The sequence below is a fragment of the Ochotona princeps genome, chromosome 10, assembly GCF_030435755.1.
Source record: "Ochotona princeps isolate mOchPri1 chromosome 10, mOchPri1.hap1, whole genome shotgun sequence".
NCBI classification, from domain to species: Eukaryota; Metazoa; Chordata; class Mammalia; order Lagomorpha; family Ochotonidae; genus Ochotona; species Ochotona princeps.
The window spans coordinates 22,826,725-22,852,837 of NC_080841.1; the positions used below are offsets into that span (position 1 = coordinate 22,826,725).

General features: G+C 44.1%; 1 protein-coding gene across 4 annotated transcripts in view; it reads left to right on the forward strand.

Moving 5' to 3' along the window:
* Window positions 1-24,782, forward strand: part of PROX1 (prospero homeobox 1) — a 48,265-nt gene extending 23,483 nt beyond the window's left edge. For 3 of the 4 annotated variants that reach the window (XM_058669178.1, XM_058669179.1, XM_058669180.1), the window contains one exon: window positions 23,722-24,782. In XM_058669178.1, the coding sequence (XP_058525161.1) occupies window positions 23,722-23,910 (189 nt within the window). In that variant the 3' untranslated portion in view covers window positions 23,911-24,782. The remainder of the gene's footprint in view (window positions 1-23,721) is intronic. The other variant, XM_004578646.3, reaches the window with a different exon arrangement.
* The last annotated feature ends 1,331 nt before the right edge of the window (window positions 24,783-26,113 follow it).

The following is a 26,113-nucleotide window of genomic DNA, read 5'->3' on the forward strand; positions in this document are numbered from 1 at the left end:
GTTGCTCTTCATTCACTTGCTCTTATATATACCTAGATGTATCTATAGCATGCACATTCCAGACAGGCACAAAGCAATGCAGATAATTCCCAGAAAGCCATACCCATGCACAGTGAAAGATGTGTGGCTGTGGGTAAGGCATTTCTTTTTAGGCTAATGTGGTGCCTCAGCAAACAGTTCTCACACCACGTGATGATGACTCTCCATGAGCCAACACTAGCAGATCTCCCAGGACTCACAAAGGCATTTTGCTGAGCCCTGCAGGCTGAGCAACAATAGTGGGAGGTGCGAATGTGGCAAGAGTTCTGCAGATCGAACCCCCAGAATGTAGAACAGACCAGCTGTGGCTAGACACAGTTGGTCCGTTTCTTGCAGTATCTTAGCAAGATACTGTGCCACCTTATAAAGGCAGGGTGTTTTGCCTGGCATCTATCCTTGGGCAGGGATCTTGTGTTAAAACTCCTGCTTTCTTTGTGTTGATAGGCATCCAGAAATATCCAGAAAGTTCTTTTTTTGAGAGAGAGATACCTGGTTGTAGCCTTGGGCTTTGATCCCCAGTTTCCTTCCTACTTATTCATTCTCTCTGCTTCCTTCTCCTCTTCCTTGCTGTTCTGAGTGGTACCAATCAGTTAGGGGGCTTATATAGAATTTATGTGGAAGTTTAGCAATAGGAAATTCAGTTTTTTATTGAAAGTGTGAATAATTGTACTACAAGCTACCAATTGTCCTTTGCCATCCAAGACCAATATTTTTTTTTCTTGTCAAATATGTAAGAGATTCTTTATTAATGCTTTGCTACTTTTAACTGTTTTTAAAGGCTTGGTTGCAACAGCACAGCAGTTAGCTATGTTGTCAAAACATGGGCGTATTCCTTGTAAGTTGAAGAATATGATTGTGACCAAACATTTTTAAGAAACCTTATTATAAAGGACTGCATTTCTTCCCTTCCTGACCCCACCATTTTGATAAGTCTGTGTCTCCATGCCTTAAGCTAAAAGACTTCTACTGAATACTAGTTTATTTACATTATGTTATGATACAAATATTCCTTTCACATCCTACATCAAGCCTCATAAAAGAGTTGTCCAAGAGTCATGAGGTGATTTCCGCATTTGTGTCATATAATGCACTCATGAGAACAAATCCTTAAAGTGCACATTAGGATTTGCAGGCTTGTTTAAGCCTTACCTAGTTGCAATGTAATCCCTACTCATAGCCCAAGGGCCAAAATGATACAAACAAGGGATACTGCCATCAAGAGGTCCCCAACAAGCTGCTCCTTTTAGCATAATCTAAATCCTCCCTTAATATGATTAATATCTGATATTTCCTTCTTTGTGAATCATACCCACTTCTAGCCAGGCCACCTCTCCTTTATCTGCAATGTCTATTTTAAGACTGCCACACTGCAAGGAGAATGGGGCCTGGGCAGGCATTTTGTCACTTCTCATGTGACTTGGGACAAGTTATTGAACTATTCTGGGTCTAATTCCTCCTTCACCGAAGATTAGGCTCTTTCTGGAAACATGGAAAGCTAGAAGCAGGAACATAGATTGCACACCCTGACTCCCCCACTCATAAGCTCACAACACAATGCAGAACCACACCATATATGATCTTAATATCACTAAATGGTTTTGAATGTAGCCTCTCACTTTGGCACATTTAGTAACAAAAGCTTTAGATAAGGTGAGCCCTTCTTTTCCGAGCCTTTGTGCATGGAGGTCACTACTTAAGTGAGATGCTTAAAACGCCACTGTCCTTATCACTGTAGCTGTACCAGCCTGGGCCATGGCAGCAAGCCAGAAGTGGAGGCAACCGGCACCTCCAGCCGAATGCCTCAGCTCAGAGTGTCTGCCCTGCTTTACTTTGGGATCTCAGTGTCTCCCCTTCAAAACTGACTGCAAGGAAACTGTGGTTTGTTTGAGCAGCTGAAGAGGATGGCCAACTGCAGCATTGTCCATCATGTTCCTGTTTAAATGTTTAAACCCAAATGGAGCATGTAAAGAGGCTCTGACATTACGACTACCTGATGCCCAGAGATGCAGTCAATGCAGAGGAATATACCAACCCTCCCGAGCATTTATTAGCTGGTCACATAATAAAATGTCATATTGATTGCATTTTTAAAACCTCTCTATCACTTGTAGGAATAATAAAAGAGCTAACATTGATTGTCTCCTAGCGTTCTGGGCACTCCTCTAAGTGTTTTACCAACACTAACTTATTGAATGCAGACAGTAGCAATGATGGAGATACCCAGGGAATAACAGGAAATGCTTCAGTTTTCCTAAAGCTTTGCTGGTGGCAAAGGTGTTCTAAGTGGGCACAGGCCAGCAAAACCAGGGAGAGGGATGGGTTTGGAGAAAGACGCACCTGTGTTTGCTCCTTCAGGGTGACCTTTCCCCTCCCGCTGTCTCTTCTCTATTTCTTATCTCTTTTCGGTTTTTGATTCCACCTCTGCCTCTGTCTTAGGCATGCCAGCGGCCCCTCTGTCAGTGTCTAGAGCCACCCCCTCAGATCCTGCTGCTGATGCTTCTCAAGGCTGGGAGATTACTGACCTCTGGCCTGCAGGAAAATAGAGCAGCTGGGGAGGTTTTATCACTGAGAAGGTTGGAGTGGTTTCGCCTCTTCTGGACCCTCCACTTCCTGCCCCACATGTGTCGGGACCTTCTAAGAGACAGAAGAATTTGTTCTGCCTTTTGTATCAATTTACACAATTGCCAAGATTATTGGCACGTCCTCCAGGCTCAGGGTGGTGAAAGTTTGAGAAGATCCAGGGGCATGTGGATGAAGACACTGGATGGGGTGGAAAATAAAAATAAAGAAAAAGGAGAACTTCATTTCGCACTAGTATGAGAACGAGGAAAGTTGGCTGTAACACACTGGGTGGGGCGTCTCACTTCTGAGTGTGAGGCTGCAAAGGTGTGCGAGAAAGGGGTGTTCCGTTATGGGCTGCATCGTTCACTCCTGCATCTCACATTTAATGAGATTGGCAACAATAAATTTGTCTTTCCAGGTGCTATGGTACATATTGCCATGCTTCATTCTCACTTCACTTGGAAGCGCTTCCAACAGAAAATTTTATGGGGAGGGGAAGGAGGTTTGGGATTCCTTCCCAGTTTTTAAATCATATTGATACTTGTGACTTCAGGGGCTTAGGAGTTGAGTTTTATGTTTTTGTTTTTATTTATTTATTTATTTTTTGCTTCCCTCACAACAGTAGCAGAGAAGGAAGGTTATGATCATGGTAGGTTTCCAAAGTTAGTTCACCTGCTTTGTAAAGAATTCAACTGTGGCTGTTGACATGGGTAACTCGCAAAGGTTATTTGTGCTACGAAAGAGCCGAAAGATACATATCAACCTAGGTTTCACGGCATTACCTAGGCTAGCCATTTTACATGGCATGGCTGAGAAAGGCTTTATGATCTTGAGCTGGTGGTTTAGGGACAGTCTGTGTGTCAGCTGAAAACCAAATGTGACAGACACCAACATTTGGGTATGCTGGGCATGCCCTCTCATTCTGGGACACCATGAAGTGGCTCCATCCAACTCCCAGCGTGGCCTGGCGGCTCTCAGAGGCCGTCTGGTAGCTGGTCATTGACATGAAGGCAGAGTCCAAGTTCCCAATAAGAGAGAGTCGTCACTCCTGCCCTCACAAAAGGCCCAGGTGTTTGGATGGAAGGTTTAGAAGTACATAGAACAGGGGACTTGGCTTGTTCATTAACAGGCTCGTAAACTCCATTTCCTGAGGTACTGATGGGAACAGCATCTCACTGAGCACCTCATAGAGCCTGGGGTGGGAGGGTTGACATTTTCCAGGTAACCCATGACAGTCAAGGATGCCTCACTGGCTTCGTTATATCGTCTCACTTTCCTCTTGGAAGCATAAAATAAAACCAGTACCCATCACATCCACCCTCAAACCCACCCCCCACAAACACATACACCCTCACTGAATAAATTCTCAACTTCGTGCTTGTCCCAATTCCCAAACCCATTCCCACTCTCAGTAAAACCCACATTTAGGGAGATTTAATGCCCCTGGAAGTCTTTCATCCACATTGTCATCTTTTTGAAGAGAAATGAGGACAGGTGGATTTAGGAAGCGCTTCCCTCAGCTCCAAATAGATACTTAAATATGAGTGATCATTTGGAAAACTGGCACATGAGGGAAAGCCTTTTACTGCTGTTGCTGTCTTTTGGCCTCAGAGCTGCTGAACCGTTTCAACGATCGCGCAACACACTCTTGGTGGGTGGCGAGGAGGCAAAGAAACCCGCAGCATTTCTTCCCGTGCCAGTCCTGCCATTGACAAGCCAAATTGATCTTTTAAGAGACTAAATGAATGTTCTCTAAATATATGTACACACACGGCTGGCTGGGAACATATTCTTTCTCCAGAATGAGTTAAGTGCCTAAAATGGAAGGAGAGAGGCATGAAGCCCCCAGCTTGAAGGAGGGGGCTGGTGGAAGGGCCCTAGGGACGATGGAGGTGGCCCCCTGGGCGTGCAGGAGGCTTCCTTGCTGTGCCACTGTCCTTTTGGGATTCAAGGTGTTCATCAGTATAATGAAGCGGGCCCATTGATTTGTCATCTATTTGGTAATGTCATTGCATTTTGAGCTCCCTGTGTCTTTTTTGTCATTGGGTTACATTCAAGCACAGTAAGATCAACTTTAAAACCTCCTTACTCAACAGCTTTATTAGTTATAGCATTCCGTGACCTTTCTCAACATTCTTAAAGAAAAAGATACAGCGTAATGTCGCTTTACTTTGCTTATTGTCCTTTGTTGGGGTGAACAAAGCATTTTCGACAGTGGCTATAGCACATAATTATACAGCTTTCAATAGCAGTGTCTTGGCACATATCAAAGTTCAGAGGAGCCTTTAGAAAAAAAAAAGATGTTTTGTGGCAGCCTAGGGAGGGTCTCATCTTTCCTTCAGAAAATAGTTCAAGGCTCTTCTGTCAAGCTTCCCTACTTAGAGCTTTTTCTCCTCCTGCTTCATAAAGTTTAAAGGGGATTCAGTGGAGTTCTATGATCTATTTCCTTTGAAAGATTGTTCCTCGGCACAGAGAGGCCCTTTGACTTCAAGAGTTCACAGATTCATGTCTTTAGGTATCATATGTCTGACCTTATCAGTTACTCCATTTAATGTAGGAGAAAAAGTCTCAACTCTTTGTGTTTGTCTGTTTTGCCTCTGTGAAATGATTTGGTGAAAAGACCATCCTTTTTAACACACCGCTGAGAGCCCGTTTCTGACTGTAACCTACCCTGTGGCTTTTCTCTCTCTCTCAAAAAAAAAAAAAAAATTGTCCTTGTGTTTTGTGTATGGATGAGTTCACAGTGAGAATAGAATTATACAAGGGCAGTCGCACATACAAAAAAAAATCTTTTGCTTTCCTCCCTCATCCTCCCCAACACACACACACACACACTCACACACACACACACCCCACACGGGCACACATGATCTGTTGGCCCGGCTGGTAGCTGCACCCCAGCTGGCAAAGCATTTAGCAAACACAGAGGTAGCAGCCAGGGTGCTAGGGCAGCACAGGGCTTTCCCTTCCTTCGACCCACCCATAAGGCCATCATAATGAATTGTCCTTCAGAGATGAGGAAAGTTCAGAAATAGTGTGTGGAGTGATGCCTATTGTCTGGCATTCAGTTCTCCTTGCCTCGGTGCTTTTTCTTCACCCACAAAGGGTTATCAGTAGGATGGAGAGGGCAAGTTCTCTTCTGAGAGCCACTGGTGGTGGCTGTCGCTGCTGGTGGGATGCAGTCATTGTGGATTCAGCACATCGTGGATTAAATGTCTGAGAAGTTCTAGCAACCTTTTGAAAGCCGGCCTGTTTATTTCATCCTGATGAAACAAGCGTATTTGCGAATGAAAGATTCCTCCAAGTTGCCCATCCCTTTTCACATGGGGCGTGTTAAATCAGGTGTCCTCATTCCCTTTCCCCTGCCCCAAATGCGCTTTCATTCTGATTCTCTGTCCTAAGGCAGGAGTTTGAATCGTGACGCACTCATTTCTCCTAAAGACAGGGACATCCATTTACAGAGATAAATATCATTATAAATGTTTTTTTGGGGGGAGGGGGAGTGAAGCATCAGACTTCTTAAAAGCGGGTTATTCTAGTTTTTAAAATATGATTTTACCTTCAAAGACTGTTGAAGGTATCCGTCATTGCATCCATCATTGGTGCTATTTGGTAGCGTGACATGAAACAAAACCAGCCTGGCCTTCCGTGCTTCATTTTGGCTGAGACGGAAAACCAAGATGCGGCGGAGGAGCCTGCTCTTTCAGAGGCAGAGGCAAAGAAGTGTCTGTCTGATCCCTGAACCACTGTTTCTGGCAAGTAGGGTGAAGGCAGGAAAAGCAAATACAGCCATTCTCCCAAGGAGCAGTCAGCCAGCAGCTGAGTGAGGTTTCAAGTGGGTGCGTTGTCTTGTTCCTGACAACTTCCAGGCTTAAGGCGATCACACTGAAATCTCTGTCCCTCCCAGCACTTGGCTGTGGAGGAAGAGGCCTACAGGCTGGCTCCAGGCTGGCCAGCCTTGACTCGATTCCCTGGTGCTCTTTTGAAAACAATTTCACCACAGACCTTTTGGTATTTAAAGAGAACCTGAATGTGGAAGTTGACACAACTAATATAGTCATACCAAAAAAGGGTCATAAAAAATTCAAGTTATTCTTATGAATCTTTCATGAGAAGCAATGAAAAGGGACACTAGTGTGGCCAAGTCCTTTGTGCGACAGGCTCTTCTTCCCGGCTCGGAGCTATTGTTCTTTCAGCTCCTCAAACAGACTTTCACTTTCAAACTGACAAAAGTCACTTACAAGCCAAACAGCTGTAGCAACACACCCACCTTCCTGAGTGCAAGCCTGGCAGGTGACAGGGTCGGCTAAGAGTCCTTGTTCCAGAGGAGCAGCCGTAGCTCTCTCGCGCCTTACTGTTGCTTTTTTGCTCCCTCTGGAATGGGCCATGAATAGTGGGTATCTCTCCTGCCCCAAAGAGGTTCCCCAAATATTTCTAGCATGTTCTTTACAGACTAGAATGTTGACATCCGTGTGATGATATTGAAACCTTTCGTTGTGGGCTGAAGTCAGGTTACTGGAGGTTGGGGCACTTCCAACAGAATCCTGGGGGAGTTTGCTCCCCAACTCTCACTGCTGCTTCTGCTCCCCGTGTCCCTCTTTCTGTATCCACTGTCCTTCCTTCTACCCGATCTCTCCCAAGCTGGGTGGATTTCTGCTGATGGAGAGTGGCCAGCACTGGATGGAGAATGCCCAGTCAAGATGGGCACTCACTTGCACAGCCCTAAGATTGAAGGTGCAATGAGAGCCCCGTAGGGAAGTGGTCCTGCCTGCATCGCAGGCCTCCGACCACAGCCATCCTGGGCCACCGCAAGCCCTCCCAGTGTGTGTCTCACAGGCCTCCCCTCCCCTGTCACCTTGTGTACAGTCTGGTCTGTGACACTGATGGTGATTATGTCATTATTTTGCTCTAGGGGCCCTGGCACATCTGCAGAGCCCAAGCACATCTTCTTTGTTGCGCTGGCAAACGTCCCACGCTGCAAATGCTTCATTAGCCCTGCTGCCGGCCTCCTTGCCAGACGCGAGTGCCCAAATCCAGGCTTCTTTCTGCTCTGTTCTTTTGTGTCGCTGATGATCCTGTATTCATCTTCCTGGTTCTTCCCCATTTGCCTCGACTTCTGAACTGCAGATGTCCCAGTTTTCTTGCCCAAATCACCCTGGAGGCTGCAGTGAGCACAAGGTGACTCTTTACCTCTGAGCTCATGCCCACCCCTGACCACCACCTCTTGTACTTTCTCCTTCCCCGCAGGAACAGTGACTTCCAGTAGCTCCCCCACTGTGACAATGAACATTTTCAGACTAGCATTGTGAACACACTTCAGGTGGTGTTTCCGGAATATGATGGTGGGGAGGGTTAGAATTAGCAGTTATTAGATAGCCCAAGTTGCACCTGGGCTTTTTCCTTCCATCCACACCTCTTTCCTTGGCTCTTTGATTTGCTCCTGCCCATTGCCGCATGTCACCAGTTTGCAGAAAGCTGTGTATATGGTGAATACGGGAGATCCTCTGCCTGACCCTCGCCTTACATGCTGCCACGGTTCCAGCTTCCTGTTCTCTAAATGTAATTTGGCTCTCATGCCACCTTCTACTAAAATCCTACCCTCTTCTCTGCATCCTTGACCTGCCCAATCCTCAACAATGACCTGTTACTAGATAGCATGATTAACACTTGGCTGTTTTGGAACCAAACAAAAACATTACTCTGTCTCAAGTTTTATGCTGTATATTGAACAGGGTCCCAGCATTTGTTAAGATGTGCTGGTTTCTACATTAACTGCAGTCAATTTTAGAGCTTAGTATCTTGGTATGTTTAATTTCCCTTTCCATGTGAATTAATCCATCTGTGTTAGTGTGTTACGAACAGCTTCCCCAGTAGAGAGAGGAACCATTTTTAATCCCCTCACCAGCATAGCACAAGATGATTTAATTGTCTCTGACTTTGAGTAGGACATAAGATTTAGTTTTGAGTCCTGCTTGAATAGGAATCATGGTCAGATAGATCATTGCTCTGCATTCTGACTGAAAACCTGCAGACAGTAATTCTGGTAAAAGTAACAGAAACTACCCCCCCAGGGATGAGTTGCCTGAGGTTTCCAACTAGTCAGCCAAGGTGGGGCCAGGAATGTGCATGAGCCCTGTTCTGAGCCGGGCAGCCTGGTGAGGCAGGCAAGGGAGAACAGGCTCCCCTGCCTACTGTCGGTCCTGGGCAGGGTGGCTAGTACCTGTCTACACTTGAATCTTTTTCAAAAGACTCAGAATGTTCCTAACCTCCTTGTATTAGGTTCATTATGGTTTCATCGCCCATAGGTTTGTTTAAACTCTTACAAAAAAATAAAAGCGACCTCATTCTGAGAATTTGCCTCACCTCAAGATAGTAATTGTTTCTTGCCTGCTGAGAAAAATAGCATCTTTTTTTTTTCAATAATGCTTAAAGTGATTTCCTTGTAACTCCACAGGGATGTGCCTTGTTATAATAGCCTGAGCTTTGTCAACAGGGCGGTGGTCATATTCTCCATTTCCTTTCCGATTTTATAGACTTTGATCATTACTCCCTGTTAATCTTCATCTCCCCCAGATTAAGGAGGTCTAATGCTTTTAAAAAGCCTAATCTTATACAGTAAATGGACTGCCCCTGCTCATTGTAGCTGGTCTCCTACAATGTGCTTCCACCCTGACTGGGCTGTTGGGGTGGAAAGATACAATCACTAAAGCCAAGGACAAAATTCCAGATGTGGATAGTAAGCCACAGTTTGCTGATTATGCCTCATGCTCTCACCCAAAGTTTATCTTCAGAAGTTGGATTTCTTGGGTAGCATCTCAGTAGCACTTAACATTTAAAATGAGACCAATTTATCACACTCTTAGTTAGTTCTCTGGCAAATCCAAGTCTAGAGAACAATGTATGCAGCCAAGTAAGAAACACACAGACCCTTCTGTTTCAGCGCTGGTGTAGTGTCCTGCGGTATTTAACGTCATGAGGACATGGACCTCATCTTGGCCTTAAGTCTTGATAAAAATAAAAAAGCATCACTTTGAAAATTTAATATGTAAACCTTTCGAGGAATCTTTCTGTTGCCGATGGTCCTGGGTCAATTCTGGCACAGAATTTAGGATCTTACACGTGGGAGGCAGTTCTTGAGATCCAATTCCAGCTCTGTCACTTTCTAGCAGGGGAACCTATGCAGTTGTCTTCTCTGAACCTCAGCTTCCTCGTCTGTTAAATAAGAGGCATAAAGCCTGCCTATCTCACAGAGCTGTTATGAGAATCAAATGAATCTTCATGAGTGAGTTAACACAAAGTCAATGCCACCGAAGCATTTACTGTTACTCGCAGAGCCAAGGGAAGGCTGCTACCTCATCAGTAGCTCAGCTATTGCATCATTTCCTGCTGAGCCTCAGTAGGAAAATAAACAAACAAGTCAGCAGGGAGCTTTCATCAGAACTGGGGCACGGATTCAAACCAGTGTAAAACTGGTTTGGAAAAGAGAAAGTGATTCTCTCTGTCTGTAAGAAAGTTATTCTCTCTGACTGTGAAAGGCAGCCCAAGCATAGAAATGCCCTGGGACTGTGGCGCGATCTGGTGCAGAGAAGGTAGGCAGGAGTCTAGTGCCAGGGGCCTGTGGAAGGGGCCCTGGCTTTCTACCTCTCTCCCCTGCTTTCCTGGAAGGCAGTGAAAGTTGAATCAGGGCTCTGTTCTGGTTCTGAAATACTGTGATTCCTGAGTAGAGGACGTGTGTTCTCTTCAGTCTCTGGAGTCCTGATGACGACGCACGCTTGGGACAGCAAGTCTGGGGGCCCTGGGAATCCAGACGGCACCCACGTGGGGCCACTTCTACCCTGGTGACGGGGCTGCAGCTTCATTAGCTCAGTAGAAATCTCCAGGGATCCCAGTTTAGCTTTCTCCCAAGGCCCTCTTTGCCGATCTAAATCTCCACAGTGCCCATGGAGACATGGCAACTCCCTTACTGGGATTATAAAGAGTCATTTTTCAAATTCATAAACAATTTATTGGCTGAATTAGCACAAGTCATTATTGCCTCTGCTCACTTTGTTGCCTTGGCTAAACAAGGAGGAAATTTGTGCATTTTTGGGAGGTGGTTCATATCTGCTTCAACTACCAAGAAACCCTCTATACCTAACTACACACACGTTCCACCTAGGCCACACCGCAACAATCAGCATTTTTATTATAGTGGAACAGCTATGAAATGTGCATCTCCCCTGTTTGGGGACAGTGAAACTATCTTTCAGTATAGTGAAACTATCAAGCTTATGCTTGCTTTCATTATTTTGCCAAAAGTGTTATTCCCCAAATGAGGGGTAATATAGATCATTTTATTGTTGCTGTGAATGTTCTGTTGTTGTTGTTGTTGTGTGTACGAGTCTGTGGCTAATTCTCCAGGTGACTGAAAAATGGTAATATATTTATCAAGAACAAGGGGCAGGGTGCGAAGGCTGAGAAATTAGGTTGTACTGGAGTAAGTGGCAGAAGATAAACATCTGACTTGAAGACCTCTGTATTTTTTTTTTAAAGATTTACTTATTTTTATTACAAAGTCAGATATTCAGAGAGGAGAGAGAGAGGAAGATCTTCCATCCGATGATTCACTCCCCAACTGAGCGCAACGGCCAGTGCTGTGCTGATCCGATGCCGGGAACCAGGAACCTCTTCCGGATCTCCCACGCGGGTGCAGGGTCCCAAAGCATTGGGCCGTCCTCTACTGCTTTCCCAGGCCACAAGCATGGAGCTGGATGGGAAGTGTAGCAGCTGGGATTAGAACCAGCGCCCACATGGGATCCCGGCGCGTTCAAGGCAAAGACTTTAGCTGCTAGGCCACGCCGCCGGGCCCAAGACCTCTGTATTGCCTTTAACTTAAGGACTGTCTTCAAAGATTTACTGTTATCAGGGACTTAAAGGTGTGCAAGATAAATCTGCATTGAGATTCCTGGAATTGTCTTCTTCAACCTGACCCGTGCCCCAAGTATGGCTAGCTTCTTAAGTTGCCTCACCCAGACAGGACACCCCAGTCTCCTTAGGTGGTGGTAGGGGCCCAGCAGATTTCCAAGAATGTGTGAATTCATGAGTATTTTTCTCTGCCTTTCTATTTACCTGACTCACAAAGGGAATTTCAAGCTGCTTCATAGGCTCTTCAGTAGCCTTGAAAATATAGTGCTACCTTGGTATCCATGCAGGACTTCTTCCAGGACATCTGAGGGATACCCATATTGAAGATGCTCTTGTCTGTTACATCAGATGGCATCTGATTTGCGTATAACCTAAGCACATCTTCCCAAGTACTATAGTCTCTAGATTTCTGTGGTATCTAATATAATGTCAGTGCTATGTAAATAGACATAATGGTGCATTGTTCAGGAACTGTTATGTTTCTAATGGGAAACATAATATGGGGGGAAAAAGATTTGCATATTTCTAATACAGGTGCCAATTTTTTTCAGTGTTTTTAACCTGCAGTTGATTGAATTCTCAGATGATGAACTCACAAATGCGACTATATAACCCACGCTTAACTTTGCAAAGGGTGATTTTAGAGATGAGACCGAAAGAATTCCCTAGAAATACAAAATAAAATTTCATTGATAGAACAAAGATTTTGGACCAAAACCAGGGATGAGGTTGAGGGGGATCACCCTTGTGCTTTCCCAAAGCAACCTGGGTGCTATTTGGAGTGTCCTGAGCTATTGCTTATAGAGTCTCAGTATCTCCCTGATATGGTGGTGCCTGATGCTCTATTGAATCACCGTCCACACTGCCATGCTGTTCTCACTCTCCTACTCAAAGCCCACTTCTTTGTAACTTCTCCCTAGCCTTTTGCTTACGTTGCCCCATCAACAAGAACACCAGACATGCTGACCTGCTTTGCTGCTGGCCGAAGCAAAGTTTAATTACGAAGGGAAAGCTACAGAAGGAAACAATCACGTAATGCATTCTCCAACGAAACAGGAGTAACTGTGGATTATCTGTGCCCCAGCTTCCTTTGCATGCAATATTGGAGTGTTTATGCCATGTTGTTTCTGGATAATCTCCCATCCAAGAGTGGCACCAAGCTTGGCCCTATTTAATAATACCACTTCGTTCAGTAATTGGGGTAAAAGTGAAATGTAAAGGATTAACTGCTTGTCTTGCACACCTGTGACCTGTGATTCGTGGGGCTGCTTGAAAGGGACGCCTGGCAGCAGGGCAGAATGACTGCAGGCTGAGGACAGTGTTACCTTCTCACCTAAGTCCCCAGTTGATTGGGTGGGGGTGTCCTCAGGCAAGGATACAGTCCTCCAGTTCTCAACAGGAAAGTCCTTGGGAAAAATTGCTAGTCAAAGCAGGGCAACACTGAAGTCCTCCCAGTCCCTGACCATCTCTGCATTAATTTCCTTCCCATAACCATGAGAGACAGAGCAGCTTTCACTGCATCTGAGGAATGATGTGAGTTGCAGGGTGAGTTCCTGTGACTTGATCCCAGCTACCCCGCAGAAACAACTGGTGTGCTGCCCCAGAGAGGCCCCTAGCACTGGAAGGACACTGGGACCTTTAGAAGAGTTGGTAGTCCCCGTATGTGACTAAAAGCCAAGATTATCAACCTATGTCCAACAGTCTAGATCTGACCCGCAGACTGCTTTTATGGCCCAAGGCTAAGAAATGTTCTGTAGTTTTAAACAGTTGTCAGAGAGAAGAATGCAACGAGAAGAAATGTGGTTCACAAAGCCATTAAAATCTTAGTCATCCGAAGGCATCCACAGGTGACTGGCCGCAGGGTGCTCCCTGGGTGCCAAAATCCAGGGATGCGCAAGTCCCTTATAGGCACGGCATAGTATTTGGGTAAGCCTCTAGACATCTTTCAGTGTACTTTAAATCACCTCTGGATTACTTACAACACCTTAGAAAAAGGTAAATCCTGTGTAAATACTTATTACACTGACAGGTTTAAAGAATAATGCCAAGGAAAAGCAAGCTTGTGCATGGTGATTGCAGATATAACTGTTTTCCCAAATATCCTTGATCCACCATCAGTTGTGCCCACAGAGGCAGAACAAGTGGACAGAGAGGGCTGACTGCATTTATGATCCAGCCCCTTATAGAGTTTGCCAATATCTAGCTGAAGGTATTTTCTTGTGTGTGTGTGTGTGTGTGTGTGTGTGTGTGTGTGTGAGAGAGAGAGAGAGAGAGAGAGAGAGAGAGAGAGAGAGAGAGAAAGTTTCTAAGCTCTCTTCTACTTTTAAAGCTCCTAAATTCCATGATTGTTGCTCAGGATTGTCTTGGCTCAGTTCTTTCCTGAAAAGTCCACAGATGCACAGTTCCAACAAGGAGCTTTAGGCTGTTTTTAAGATCCCAGAACTTCTGTGTGGCATCTTGGGGGTGTGGAAGATAAGGTGGTAGGTTGTAGCTTTTGGTGAATTTCTTTGTTTTCCTTTGATTTGTTTGTGTAAATTAAGAAGCACTCCCTTGAGTCAGGTTGCAGAGTTTTGGAGGGAAAGAGAATTGACTCCATTACCACAAAGGGAACACAAATAAGATGTCTAGACCCGAGCCCAGACACTGGCCACAGGAAGCATTTTCCGTGAGTCAGAATCCAGCACTGCAAAATAATTTTGACCGTCTCTCATAGACATTTGTCATTCTATTGGTGGCAAGTTAGTGCTCCTACTTCTGGGCCTACGAGAGAGATGATTTGCTTTATCTTGGTATACACATGCAGATCCATCAGTGGAATACTCACGTAGCTTAAAATGAAATCATGATTTATTAAAGGTACAGCAGAAGATGTTGAGATATCCTGTTCTATTATCTGTAAGTCCACACTATTTTAAACACTCAGCTCTGGGGCCCAGCACGATAGTGTAATGGTTAAGGTCCTTGCCTTGAAGGTGCCGGGATCCCATATGATCGCTGGTTCTAATCCCGGCAACTCTACTTCCCATCCAGCTCCCTGCTTGTGGCCTGGGAAAACAGTCAAGGACGGCCCAAAGCCTTGGGACCCTGCACCCACATGGGAAACCTGGAAAGAATTTCCTGGCTCCTGGCTTTGGCTCGGCGCAACACCGTTGTGGCCACTCCTCCTCTCTGTACATCTGTCTTTCCAATAAAATAAATCTTAAAAAAAAATATTCGAACACTCAACTCTGATATGCTATTGATAATTAGTGTTATTTTATCATGGTATATTTCAAAGATAGGAACATTTTATTGTGAAATTTGTGTTTTCTAAATACCCATTCATAAAACACAAAGGCGCAACAATGCAGGTCAGAGAAACAAAGAGGAGAGTTCTGGGTACATTTCTGCTCCTTATTGCTGCCATCACCAGACAGCCACACCACAGCTCTGGCTGCCAGTAGCCTCCTGCCTCTGACACTACAGACCAATGTCCAATTCTGGGGATCCTTCCTCACGAAGTTCTGCTGTCCCTCTCTGGCAGATTCCAATTGACTATTCATGTCTTTTACTACCTTCTCCCAGTGAGCTGTTTCCACCACGTCATTTCTGTTTTTTTTTCTCTGCACATATAAGTGTGAAGAGGGCTGGAGCGGCATGGGAGAATAGCATGCTGTCTGGCTTGGAAGGGCACTGCCATAAAGGTTCTGAGACATGCCTTTCTTTTGCTATTTTTTTTTAAGATTTATTTATTTTTATTGGAAAGGCAGATTTACAGAAGAAGGAAAGACAGAGAGAAAGATCTTCCATCTTCACTGCCCAAATGGCCACAATGTCCAGAGCTGAGCTGACCCGAAGCCAGCAATCAGGAAATTCTTTTAGGTCTCCCATGTGGGTGCAGGGTCCCAAGGCCTTGGACCATCCTCAACTGCTTTCCCAGGCCATAAACAGGGAGCTGGATGGGAAGTGAGCAGCCAGGACACGAACCGGTGTCCATATGGGGTCCTGGCACATGCAAGCCAAGGACATTAGCTATTAGGCTACTGCATCAGGCCCTGCTTGTTATCCTTGTCACTGTTTTAGCCTGGCTGAGAGAAACCTGGGGCTCACCAGGCAGGCTTCACTTCAGCACCTCTCCTAGTCGTTACCTGGGTTTGTGTCTCTGTGACCCCTGCATATTTTCATGACCTTGCCTGGGGAGTACAGAACTTGAACAGCTTCCACCAGCTGAAACCCCTGATCCCAAACTCATTGGAGAGTTTTGGATTTTGGCAAGAAAGCCCATTGCCCATCAGGTCAGCATGAATAAAGATTTCTCTCTCCCCCTTCCCCCCACTTTTTTTTTTAAATCAAGATCAACCGAAACTGCTCCCAAAGCTTTGCTTTCTCTCAAAATGCTTTAACTCCTTTCTGCTCAGCACATTTCTTGTTATGAATGCACAGTGTTGGGTTTCATTCTCTTCCCAGGAGACAACCAAGAAATCTACTATATGTGAAATTTGAAAGCCAAATGCATTCTAAGCCAATCTTATCATTTTTAAAGTATGTTTATCCAGCTTTGGAGGAGGAACAAGCAAACTGTTTGAAGGCCACATACTTTTCAAACCTTGGTTGCAACACGTTGGCCCCGTTTTGAAACTGTCTTTATCTAGCCGAGAAAACGAAAATCTATTTGACAAAGTGGCACTCTGGCCAGTTTATCTTGCAATATGGCTCTAGCTCACTGAGTCTATTGATTTCCTTAAATTAATGTTTACAGAATGCTACTGAATTTTGCTCAACAGAACATTGTTCTTTTGAAGCTTTGTTAAAAAAAAAATAAAAAGGTACAGATTGTTATTGCCATGTGTCTCTTTGCATAGACCAAGGAAGCACATTTTGGATTTTTTTTTATATCAACCTTGAACTATAGCCACTTCCTGCAAGCATTTGCTGTTCACATATTTAAGTGGCAAACCACTCAAGTGGGAAATGGGCCCATTGTCAGGGTTTAAAACTCATGCATTTATTAGACTTACCAAATCCTGAAAGCTGAATGCCACCTGGAATACCAGTGAGTGAGAAACTTCAGTCCCACAGCCAGTTGTGGCTGAAGACTGCACATCTTCCTCATTGAATGCACCCAACAGGCATCAGGAAGCAGCTTCACAGCCAGTACTCCTGGTCAATGCCAGTCCTTCCAAACCTAGGTTAGAGCATCCTAGTAAAATGCACATGCCACTTAGCCATTGGGTGAGAACTCTAACTAGAACACCTTGCTCTTTGGGTACCAAGTATTTAAAAGACTAATTTCTCAAGGTGATTGTAAAACTGACCTTCTCGTGAGTACACAGATTCATTCAGCTGCTCACAGAGCAAGAAAACTGGAATTTGAGTACTAACTATGCTATAACCAAAACAAAACATAGGAGGCACAGAATGACTTTCTCAACTTGTCCACCAATAAGATCGTCTAAGCAAGCGTCCTCCAAGCATCTGTCAGTGGCTGCTTTGTGCACATTTGTGCACACCCATCCCAGCGAAATGGTCCCCTCAAATTTGGTTCAAGCCATCGCATTGTGTTTAGAGGATGTCTTATGCCCTCTGAAACACAGTCAAGCCCACATTCCAACGTGATCTGTCCCCTGAAATAGGGTGGCACTGGAATACAATCCCATGGGTCACTGTGCATCGCATCCTGCACCATTTCTCCTGCGCTGATGGGTCAGCCACTTGCTGGCTGTCCACACGGGACAAGTGCGTGCATGGCTGCCGAGGGAAAGCCGTAGGAACAGCATCTTGTGACCATATTTCACAGCACGGTGACTTCTCCTTTCTTCTGCCTCTGGCAGGAGAGAGTTCATGGTGAGACAGTGGAGGAAACAGCAATGACGTATCTGTTCTTGACTTTTCATCTGATAATCTCTAGGAATAGTTACCAAAGCATCTGGGTTTATCCATTTAAGTCCCCCCTGTCTGCAGTCTAAGTCCCCAGCTTGTGCCACTGCTGTCAGGAGATAGGTCTCTCCTTGATCAATATTTACTTAACAAACAGCAGGGCTGGGGGAGTTTGTTTAGAGGAATCGTGCACACACTGGGGTGAGTGAGTGCTAGGGAAAGTGCTTCCAACGGTGTACCTCCTTTGGTGGGATTGTGTGTGCTGGGCACACTTGTGCAGATGCCTCTTTCAATTTCTCCAAAGACACTTAGAAGTCCTCTAAACGACTGTCCGAGTCTGTGCAATGAGCACCTGGTCTGTGGCGAGACAATGTCAGCTTCGATTTGGAAAAGCTCACTAAAGCTTGCCTTTCTCTTGGTGCTCCTGTACAGGTGAACTCTTTTGGAAAAGTTGTTAGGATGAACTCAAAGCACAAGCCTCTTCCTCTGGCCTCTTGCAGAGGAGCTGAAGGGAAGAAAATGCAGATGGAAACAATGAAAGGAGTTTGACAAGGCATCTCCAAAGATATATCTCTGATGGTGTTACGTGTGTGTGTGTGTGTGTGTTTAAAGGCCCAAAGCAGGGAAAGTAGCACTCCAGATCTGTAGAGCTGTTTACCCAGTTTGAGGCATCTAGATGCGTTTAACTCTCACAATAGATAGAAATTCTGTGGTGCTGAAGTTTTAGAGAGCAGTGTTCTTTCAACTTTGCTGGAACAATCACTTGAAGCCTCAAGTCAGTGCCTTCAGTGCAAGTTGACTTGGGGGCCTGAGGGCTGGTTTTTGTTTCTGTGTCCCAGGGCAAGCTGGGGAGGAGTTGGGGGAGTTATTTATTTATTTGATTTTGTGAATCGGAGTTGTAAAAGCCATCTGAAATATTCATGCAGAAGAGTCTGAGAAGGCCGTTTCTGTTTTATTTACTGCACAGTAGAACAGCCACAGCGGATTAGTTCTACAATACCCGTAACAAAAGCCCAACAGCTGATGCATGTGATGTTAGGAGGTGACAAAACAGTTAAAGTATGCTGCTGGCTACAGGCGAGCAGTCAGCAGATGCAGACAAAAGGGTTTGTGACAAGAATAACTCTCTCCAAGGCGAGCAGTGAAGAGTATCCAAAATACCAGTACCCTTTTCTCCTTGACATTGTCTTCTACAGTCAGCATTTTATTGCCCTTTTATAGTATTAGAAAAAAAATGGAGGAGAGGAAGCAAGAAAACCTATCCACAAATTAATCCACCAGAATACTAGCTGCGAATTTGACTTGCCATCCATGAACCACTGCTCATGAACCTGTCATCCTTTTCCATTTCTCCCTTGAAGTCAATTTGAAAAAATAAAAAATAAAAACAAAAAAAAGTAGTTTCCAAGACAAAGTGTGAAGATGATCTCTCTTGATAAGATTCTAATCAATTGATAAACTCCCTATGTTCTTTGTGCCTCTGCTTGTCAGGGAGAGACTAGTGAGAGAGGTCCATGCCTGGTTTGTTCTTAGACCAGTTCAGTGAAGATCGCTGCCCTGATGAAATGAGGCCAGTGGACCAATTTTTTTGAAAGGGGTGGAGGATGGAGGGGTGTCCATGGAGACCTGCGCAAGGGGCAAGGTTAAGGTCCCCTACAAGAGTCTGCTGAGTGAGCTTCAGGGTGTTTCAGAGGTGTGAAAAATCAGCTTCTCTGTCTCCAGAAAATAGGAGAGGCTGTCTTCTTTTTAACCTTTGTAATTCCCCTTCTATTCTCTGTGACATTCATTCAGCTGCCAAGAGCGTTTGGCAAGGTTTGGGCCAGCGAGCACACTTCCAGTGACCGCTAACCTTGGTATGTCCTGACACTTATGATGAGTATCTGCAGGACACAGAAGGCGGCAGCCTGCTATGTCAGGCTTTTATTATGTACTGCAGAGGCTAGGGACAGTCAGTTTAATAAAACAAATCATCCTTGAAGGTAAAGCAACTGTGAAGAGGAGGAAGAAGACAGGGGGAAAATGTGTCTTTGCCACTCATTCTGATAAAAAAAAAATGGACCAGCCCCACACACACCGACATGACACACTGGCTGTGCGTGTGGCCGGGCAGCCTCCTGTGTTCCCCACTCCATGGAGTTCACGAGGCCTTCATTTGCTCCGAGGAGACTCAAGTCCAAACAATTGTCATGAGATTGGTAGATGCTGATAGCCAGACCCCTTCAGATTTATGAGTGTATTCAAGAACCTCATCACAATTACATCTTCCTCCAAATATGAAGGCAAGACCATTTGGGGTAAGGTGCCTATATTGGGATGCCTTTTTATCAAAGTTTCCACTCTCCTCTCCTGAAGAATGCTCCCTAGCAGCAGCAGCTCCCACAATAGCCTCAGAGCCGGAGCCAGAGACTTTGGAAGCCTTTTGTTTTTCCCTGTGGCATGTCCAAAGGCATGGCCTTCTCCCTCCCCCACCTCCGCCCCCCCCCCCCAGCAGCCTGCATTGTCTTGCATTCCAGTGCCTTGATTGACTGTTGCCACCTGATGTTGAGGAGATGCATGCTCTAGAGTTCATGCTGCAGATTGCTGGGTTCTATTAAAAGAAACCTAGATAAGGGATTACTTGTCACTGAGGGATTTTCTGCAGATGTTTATTAGTGATTGGAAAGCCATTGAGTATGAAAAAGTGCAAAAAATAAATAATAAAATTAAAAACCTAGGCACTGTTCTGCTCACAAGCTCGAATTCTAAGATGCCTCTTTAAAAAAGACATCAGAAAAGGGACTCCTCCTCCTTACTCTGAAAAATGGATCTGGAGGAAGTTTTCCAAGAAGGGAGGTGAGGTCCCTCTTTTTTAATGGTTGACATTTTTCCACCTGTGGATGGACTTCAATAAGCACCATCTCATAGATGAGTCACTGCTCAATACTATACCTCTGTGAGCCACCAAAACCTCAGTGGTCCCCTTGGGCCTTTCATTGATGCAGTCCAGTCCTCAACATGATCATTATTCAGAATAAGTCCTAAGTTAACAAACTATTTCATTTGTTTCCAAAGTATTTTCCCAGACATAAACCAATAACGGAGTCTCCTCTGAGAGATCTCTCCTACCATTCCCATGCATTCTGCAGGTACTGGCTCCTCTCTGAGTGTTCTTGATGGCAGTTCCACAGCTTGTCCAAACCTAGATACTTCACATGCTGAAAAAGTGTTCAAAGCGACACAGCATGGTTTAATAGAAAAGCACGTTTTATGTGAGCCTCTTCTAATATCTTCATCTTGTAGAATCTCTTAATTCTCTTAATCTCATCTGTAAAACAATGATTTCTGACGTCTATCCCTACACGCACAAACACACACACACACAGGGAGAGAGGGAGAGAGAAGAAGAGAGAGAGAGAGAGAGAGAGAGAGAGATCTTCTATCTGCTGGTTAACTCTCTCAGGCCAGAGCCAGGTCTTTGGAACCCCATCCAGGCTCTTCTGTATTGGTGGCAGGGATCTAAGTATTTGTGCCTTCGTCTGCTGCTTCCCAGGCACAGTAGCAGGAACCTAGATTGGAAGCAAAGTAGCCAGAATTCAGCCAGCACTCTGATGTGGGATACAGCCATCCCAGGTGGCAGCCTAACCTATTGCATAACAATGCTTGTCCCATTCTACTAGTATATTAAGCTCCACTTTCTTAAGTGTTGAGAGAGTATAAGTGTGACTCTAGAGTGACAGGGATTAAAGCAGAAGGCAACATCTCATTACAAGATATCAAAATAACTCTACATAGCACCGTGGGAGATGCACAGAACAGAATCCAAAGACGCCTTAAGATAGCTGAAAATCCATGTAAAGTAGGTGAGAAATTAAAGTTACAAACACAAAAGATGTCCCAGGACATTCTGTTTACTAAGACAAGAAATGAATGTTTCAAATAGGACCACAAGCCACTGAAAACCATTAACAAGCGTGGTGAACAGTAAGAATAGTGAGGTGGAGGCTGCACACAGCCTCCAAAGAAGTTACCCTGAATTGTGCCCTGGCAAATCGCACAACAAACCTTCTGTCCCTTCTCTGGCAAACAATGTTGTTCTAGACACAGCCCTCAGCCTTTTTCCCTGTGTTCGAAGACCTCCTGTGTGGTCCTTGGAGGTGGGCAAGACTTTGAGCCTTCTAAGGCTACTTCTGGAACAGCTGGCCCTGCTTGCCGTCCCTCCAGGCTTCCTGCCACATCATGCTACATCCCCGAGTGTTTAAGGAACATAGATTTTTGCTGAGGTTCCATTGCCAATGGCCAGTAAACTACACTACTTGAAATGTTTATTTTAATAAATGCGTATGATTATGTTTCTGTAGCATTTGGCTAACAGCTCCCAAACCAAGTAGTTAGAGTGGGTAGTTGTACTGCCTAACTGTTCTCCGGCCAGCTTCCCTCTCTCTCTGTAATGCCATTTGATAAAATGTGAGGGATTATCATTGGAAGGAGGAGGGGAGAGTATTCAGAAAGACTGTCCAATGACTTTTCATCAGGTGCAAGGTGAATATGAGGGCCAAGCGCTCCTCCAACAAAGCCTCGCACATATGGAAGATTTGGGGGAGAACTCACCAAAGGTCTGTGGGTGTCCAGATGAATGCTCAGCAGGGGGTGGTGGTTTGCACATCCAGGGGGGGATGAGGTGGCGCTTTGGATGACTTTCCAGGCAGTGCTGGGAACCGTGCCCTGACACGAGGCCAGTGTAAATGTCTTTAGAAGGGGCCGTTCAAAATTCTCACTTTTTCTAGAATCTGATCAGCCCCAAATGGGGGCCCTTTTATTTTTTTCCAGGGAATTAGATTTCTCCAGAAAAGACAATTGGCTTGCCATTGAAAGCAGTGAGCTTCTTTGTCCGGCTGTAGATGTGAAAAACAGGGATGTTTGGAGATTATTCCAATTTTCTTTACAAGTTATTATCATGATGAAAAGGTCCATTGCACCAGTTGAGTAAAGGTGGGGAAAAGGAATTGAGTGCATTTCACATGGCAGTGCCTCCCATTTGCTTTAGGGTCCTGTCTAAGCTAAGATGAAAATGCTTCCTCCCCATGTAGGTACAAACAGATCTGTCTATGTGTGTGACTATGGAACAATTATGTCCTCAAATATCTGCGCTTTCATGTGAAAATAAAACCTTACTAATGTGTAAGTACCCGTAAGAGAAATCCACTGAGTGTCAACATGAACTTGAAAAATTAGGAGTTGGTGAAATACTATGAAATGTTGGTGTGGGGAAAGATGGATCAGGCCATCAGTAACTTATAAAGAATATTCAATAAGCACATCAGTAGCTACTCCATTGCCTTAGCCAAGGGATCAGACTATTAAACTAACAGTTAAAAGAACACACATGTATACACACACACACACACACCCCATACATGTGCATTTGTTACTATGGAAGAGAAGGCTTAACAGATAGGAAATCTACAAAGGAATATTTTGGGAATGTTTATCTTAGAATAGAATGTCCTTGAACAATTCCCTTGATCTCTCTGGGCCTTACATTTTCTCATTGTATAATTAGGATAAAAATACTGCATAGAGGTGTTGGGAGGATTGAATGGTATAATTCACAAGTTGTCTCTTACCCTGTGACTGGTACACAATACAAACATAGTAAGCACTCAATAAACATTAGCTTTTATTGTTATTATTATTATTATCAGCTGTGTAAATTACTCATATGGAACAATTCTAATGTCAAGGTTAAGTAGTTTCTGATGCAATATTTGAGGATTCATTTAAAATTTGATATTTTGTGACTTTATGCTAATGTTGTTCTTACTCCCGTACATACGTCAGAGCACTTATAGAGCAAATGATCCATTTGAATCAGCAACTCTCTTGATACAAGCAGTACAACATGGTTTTAGAAAAGTTTTCTTCATTCTAAGTGTGAATTTTGTTTATAGCCTGGTTATTGATTCATCTATTTTGTGACACATTTTGTTTCAATAAAGAAATCAAAAAGAAGTATGAGTGAAATTCTGATAAATTAGTTTGAGACTTTCTTCTGGAATGTACCCACTTGAGGAAGTGAGGAATTCCCACTGTCGCAACCCCTTTTTCTGCCCTAATATTCACAATGAAATTCTATTCTTTCAGTAGGTCTGAATGTTTCTTTTGCTCAAGTGTCTTTCTAAAACTCTACAAAGCTGTCCACCCCACATTACAATGCTACTATATATAACAACTTTACATAAGAGAATAGAGGCCAGCCATTTTTAGAAAATACAGGTGCCATGTAAGCCCGTTTCTGAAAGAATGAACCTAGCTCAGTTTCCTTTGAAGACCTGTAGTCTTGAAATTGAAAACTTTATTAATGCCATTGTCTCCTTGTATCAGCAGGTTCCAGAGAGATTCCTGGAAGTTGCACAGATCACATTACGGGAGTTTTTCAATGCCATTATCGCAGGCAAAGATGTTGATCCTTCCTGGAAGAAGGCCATATACAAGGTCATCTGCAAGCTGGATAGTGAAGTCCCTGAGATTTTCAAATCCCCGAACTGCCTACAAGAGCTGCTTCATGAGTAGAAATTTCAACAACTCTTTTCTGAATGTATGAGTAGTAGCAGTCCCCTTTGAATGTCCATGTTATATGTCTCTAGATCTTGATTTCTATGTGTATGGGAGGCATGTATATGTTATGGAATCAGCTGGTAACTCCTCCTCATCATCCTTTCTCTCATTTCCTTATGTTTTCCATTGTAAGGGGATGGTTATTTTCCTTCTGCCTTTAGTTTACTTTTACCCAAGGCCCTTAACATTTGGAGACTTAAATAAGGGTTAATTTTCAGGGAAAAGGAATGCTGGCATATGTAAAGTTTGTATTAGTGAGGAGGGGTGGGACGTCTGTGAAAGGCACACCTGCAGAATGATGGCTCATTGCATATGGAGCTAAGTGGAAGGAAGCCTGGGACACAGCAGCCTGTGAACACGGTGATGAGTCTCTTGTTTTCATGGCTAACAAGGCCTAAGAACTCAATGAACCCACTTCATACACTTATATTTCGTTTGAACTCAGTAAGTAGCTTTTTTAAAAAACAAATTAATGCCCATGACAAATGAGCAGTAGTTCATTTTTGGAAAGTATCCCCAAGATGCCAAATTTAAAAAAAGAAAAGTAATCACTAATCATTTAGCCTTTCCTAAGGGGACTGGCAAGCACCCCAGCCTGGTACCAGTTTCTAATGGAGGCAAAGCCATTTTGCACAAAGTTGGCTCTTTCAGGATGAGACTGGAAATTCAAATGTGGTTTTCCAGCGACCCCTCTAAACCTGACACTAGACTCTTCTTCCTCATGAGTGAGCTTGTATTCTTCTTCATAAAGGAAATACTCTGTAAGTAGTTATCATTTTCTATTTATTTTGCTTTAGATATTAAAAGGCACGTAAGTTTAAAATTTACCCTCTGCTCAGCTGTGTTGATATGCTTCAAAGAACTCTTCTTTCTGTTTAATGGTATTTTCCCCTTTACACACTATTTTCTAGTTATATTTCTGCAGTAAAGAATAAAACAAATTCTAACCTGACCAGTATACTACACTAAACGTTTCTTGGTGGCCGTTAGCTGACATGGTACTGCTGTTGCAGAGGAGCATGAAGACAGTGCCTTGCTCTCATTTTCAAGCCCACTTGACACTGATGTATATGTAAAGTGGTGGCAGGCAGTTTAGCTATGGATTTCTTCATTCTAGGTCTAACTTTTGAAAGCAATTGCTCATGCCTCTTCTATTGCAGAAGCTCGTGTTGACCAAAATGTGAGAAGAGTGAATAGCATAGCAACATGTGAATTTCACCCAGAGGCACAATCTGAGCGCACATCAAGAAGCTAGCTGCTAGTATACGCTTTCTTCAACGGTTCTCCTCTGTTTCCTTTCTTTCCTAGTTTCCTCTTGTATTTTTTCCCAGTGATGTACAGTGCTTGATACATGCATTTGAAGATTTGTGTGGCCTTCGTACTTGTTTTCTTAGAAGGATTTTTGTGTACAGATGCAGTAAGAATTCATTTTTCATTCTACAAGTGTTTTCCAGGCCCCTTCTGCCCCTTAGGTAATTGGAGGGACACCTCCTAAAATGACACAGTAACAAATATGGTATTTCAAAACAGATAAAGCATAAGTACCATTTTCCCTTAACTTAAAATTACCTTTGACTTTGGAGAATGCAAGTTGACACAAATGACTGACTACCTGACCCGATTGCTGTAATTTAACGACATTTATAAATTCTGCTGATGGACAGGAATGTATGAACATAATTATTGTCAGCACAACGCCTTAAAATCTGCTGACTTTAAAACAGTGCAGTCCTATGTTGCCCTCCATTTTTGCAAGTCCAACAGGTCTTCACCCTATGGACAAGGTGTATTGTGACATGGGCTGGTATGACAAATGCTTCGTCTGCCTCTGCCACACACAACCCAACTCATAGGCTCCTTCACAATGCACATAGGTTGATGAGATCCACTTTTTCAGTTTTCCAACTTGCTTTTTAAAAAAAATGGAAGTTTAAATCATCATTATGTTGGAACAAATTGCAAAGTCAACAATCCAGTCGGCATGAAGCAGGGAAGCAGCCCCAGTGGTGTCGCACTCTGGACCTGTGTCACTGACTGGACGGCACTTGCTGCCGTTGCTCATGTTAGCACACGCCTGGGTCTTTGCTGTTTCATGTCATTCATATCAAGCTTTTGTTTCCATTCGCACAGTTCAAAACCAAGCTAGGGAGACAGATTA